The sequence below is a fragment of the Echinops telfairi genome, unplaced genomic scaffold, assembly GCF_000313985.2.
Source record: "Echinops telfairi isolate 266 unplaced genomic scaffold, ASM31398v2 ScPeMD7_7424;HRSCAF=8462, whole genome shotgun sequence".
NCBI classification, from domain to species: domain Eukaryota; kingdom Metazoa; phylum Chordata; class Mammalia; order Afrosoricida; family Tenrecidae; genus Echinops; species Echinops telfairi.
In genome coordinates, this window is record NW_022111324.1 from 73178727 (window position 1) to 73180539 (window position 1813).

At 48.2% G+C, this 1813-nt stretch overlaps 1 protein-coding gene across 1 annotated transcript; it reads right to left on the minus strand.

The window, feature by feature from the left end:
* Window positions 1-929: 929 nt before the first annotated feature.
* On the minus strand, window positions 930-1414 carry LOC101648437 (60S ribosomal protein L29-like). The gene is made up of 2 exons (XM_013003959.1): window positions 1403-1414; window positions 930-1295 (listed from the first exon to the last, which is right to left on the minus strand). Exons 1-2 carry the CDS (start codon window positions 1412-1414, stop codon window positions 930-932), a joined length of 378 nt encoding a protein of 125 aa, XP_012859413.1.
* Between the last annotated feature and the right edge of the window lie 399 nt (window positions 1415-1813).

Genomic DNA, 1813 nt, shown 5'->3' on the forward strand with positions numbered 1-1813 from the left:
TCTTCCCTTCCCCCCTCCTCCCTCTCTCCCATGTCCCCCCGGAACTGTCAGTCCCGTTGTTTTCTCCTCCAGATTGTTCATCCAGCCTGTCCTATCCAGACAGGCCTGCGGTATTCTAATCACCTTGTAATCATGTGAGAGTTGGACACTGAATGAGGAAGACTGAAGAAGAATCGATGCGTCTGCATTGTGGTGCTGGGGAGAACACTGAAAGTCCCACGGACTGCTCAAAGGACAACCCTAGCTATCTTGGAAGTAGTAAGGCCAGAATGCTCTTGGAGGCAAGGATGGTGAGACTCGGTCTTGTATGTTTGGACATGTTGTCATTAGAGACCAAATCCTGGGGAAAGGACATCATGTTCAAGAAAGTAAAAGGGCAGCGAAAAAGAGGAAGGCCATCAAGGAGCTGGACTGGCGCCTTGGCGGCCACACTGGGCTCAGCGTAGGAACCATGGTGAGGATGTGGCCCAGGACCAGGTGGTGTTCCGCTCTGCTGTGCAGGGGGTTGCTATGGGTTGGAGCGGACAACGACATCATAGAATTTTATTGCTCAGTCATATTAAAGCGATCTGTGCAACGATCACCACAGTCCATTTCAGAACATTCTCTGTTGATACGCATTGTTATTAGGTCCCCATTTCCCCACATCTTCCCCTGCCGTGCCCCTAGGTGATTATTAATTCAGTGAGTGTCTCTGTGCGTTTACCCTTCCTCGGTTTCATACACAGAAAATCCTACAAAAGACGAACTGGAAACAAACAAACAAAACCAACAACAATAACCAGACAAAACACAGAAAACCTCAATTACAAAGAAAACTAATTCTAAAAACTGAAACAACTTCTTTATTTTGACTGTTAACAGCGCCATCTGGGTTTGTCTGTACAACAAACAGCACAAGAAGCCACCAGCGCCATGCAGGCTGCAGCTCAGGGCTCACACCAGTCCCTCTCGCCCTCACACGGAGAACTCGACTTTGTGGGAGCCTGGGTGCCTTTGGGAGCTTTCACTGGAGTCCTGGCCTTGTCTGAAGCATCAGCCTTACTTTGTGCCTTGGCCTTGGGCCGGCAGAGCCTCAGACCCTTGGCAATACGTGCCCGAGCCCGCTTGCCAAGCTTGGGGTGGGCCATGTAGGCCAGGCGGCTGAGCTTGACCTCTGCAGGCTTCACAAGATCCTTGATGGCCTCGGCGCGAGCAGCCGCGGCCTTGGCGTTGTTGGCCTGCACTTTCTTCAGGCCCTTCTTCTTGTGCTTCTTGGTGAAGCGCGTATTCCTCAGGAACTTGGGGTCCACCCCCTTAAGAGATTCGTATCATTGTGACCGGGGTTTTTTGATGCCGTGAAACAACTTTAAAATGGGTCAAAAGGGAGCTCAAATGATGAAGTATTATAATTTAAACTAACCACATCTGCCATGATCCACTTTACAAATGTTCTCTGCTCTCTGACTGATAGCAAGGCTGTTCATATGCTTGGACTATGTTCAGAGGGAATTACTGAAGGCTTAATCCACGCAGGGACCCTTCAGATGGATTTTGAACTTCCACTATTATCCATAGCCCTCTGCAAACCATGTGTTCACAATGTAAGGTCTGATACCATTCCCTCTTTGGGCTTTGGATTTTATTGGATCATTGAATCACAGTCTAGTGTGCCTCTTCCATGTGGACTAAGTTGATGCCTTTAAGACCCCAGCCGCTATTCTTTCTGATAGTCCTGCATCATCTGTTTTTTCACCACGCTTCTGCTTTCTGTTTTGTTTTGTCATTGTTGTTGAGTTTTTTAGTGTTTGTATTTTGTGCTTTGCATCTTTTA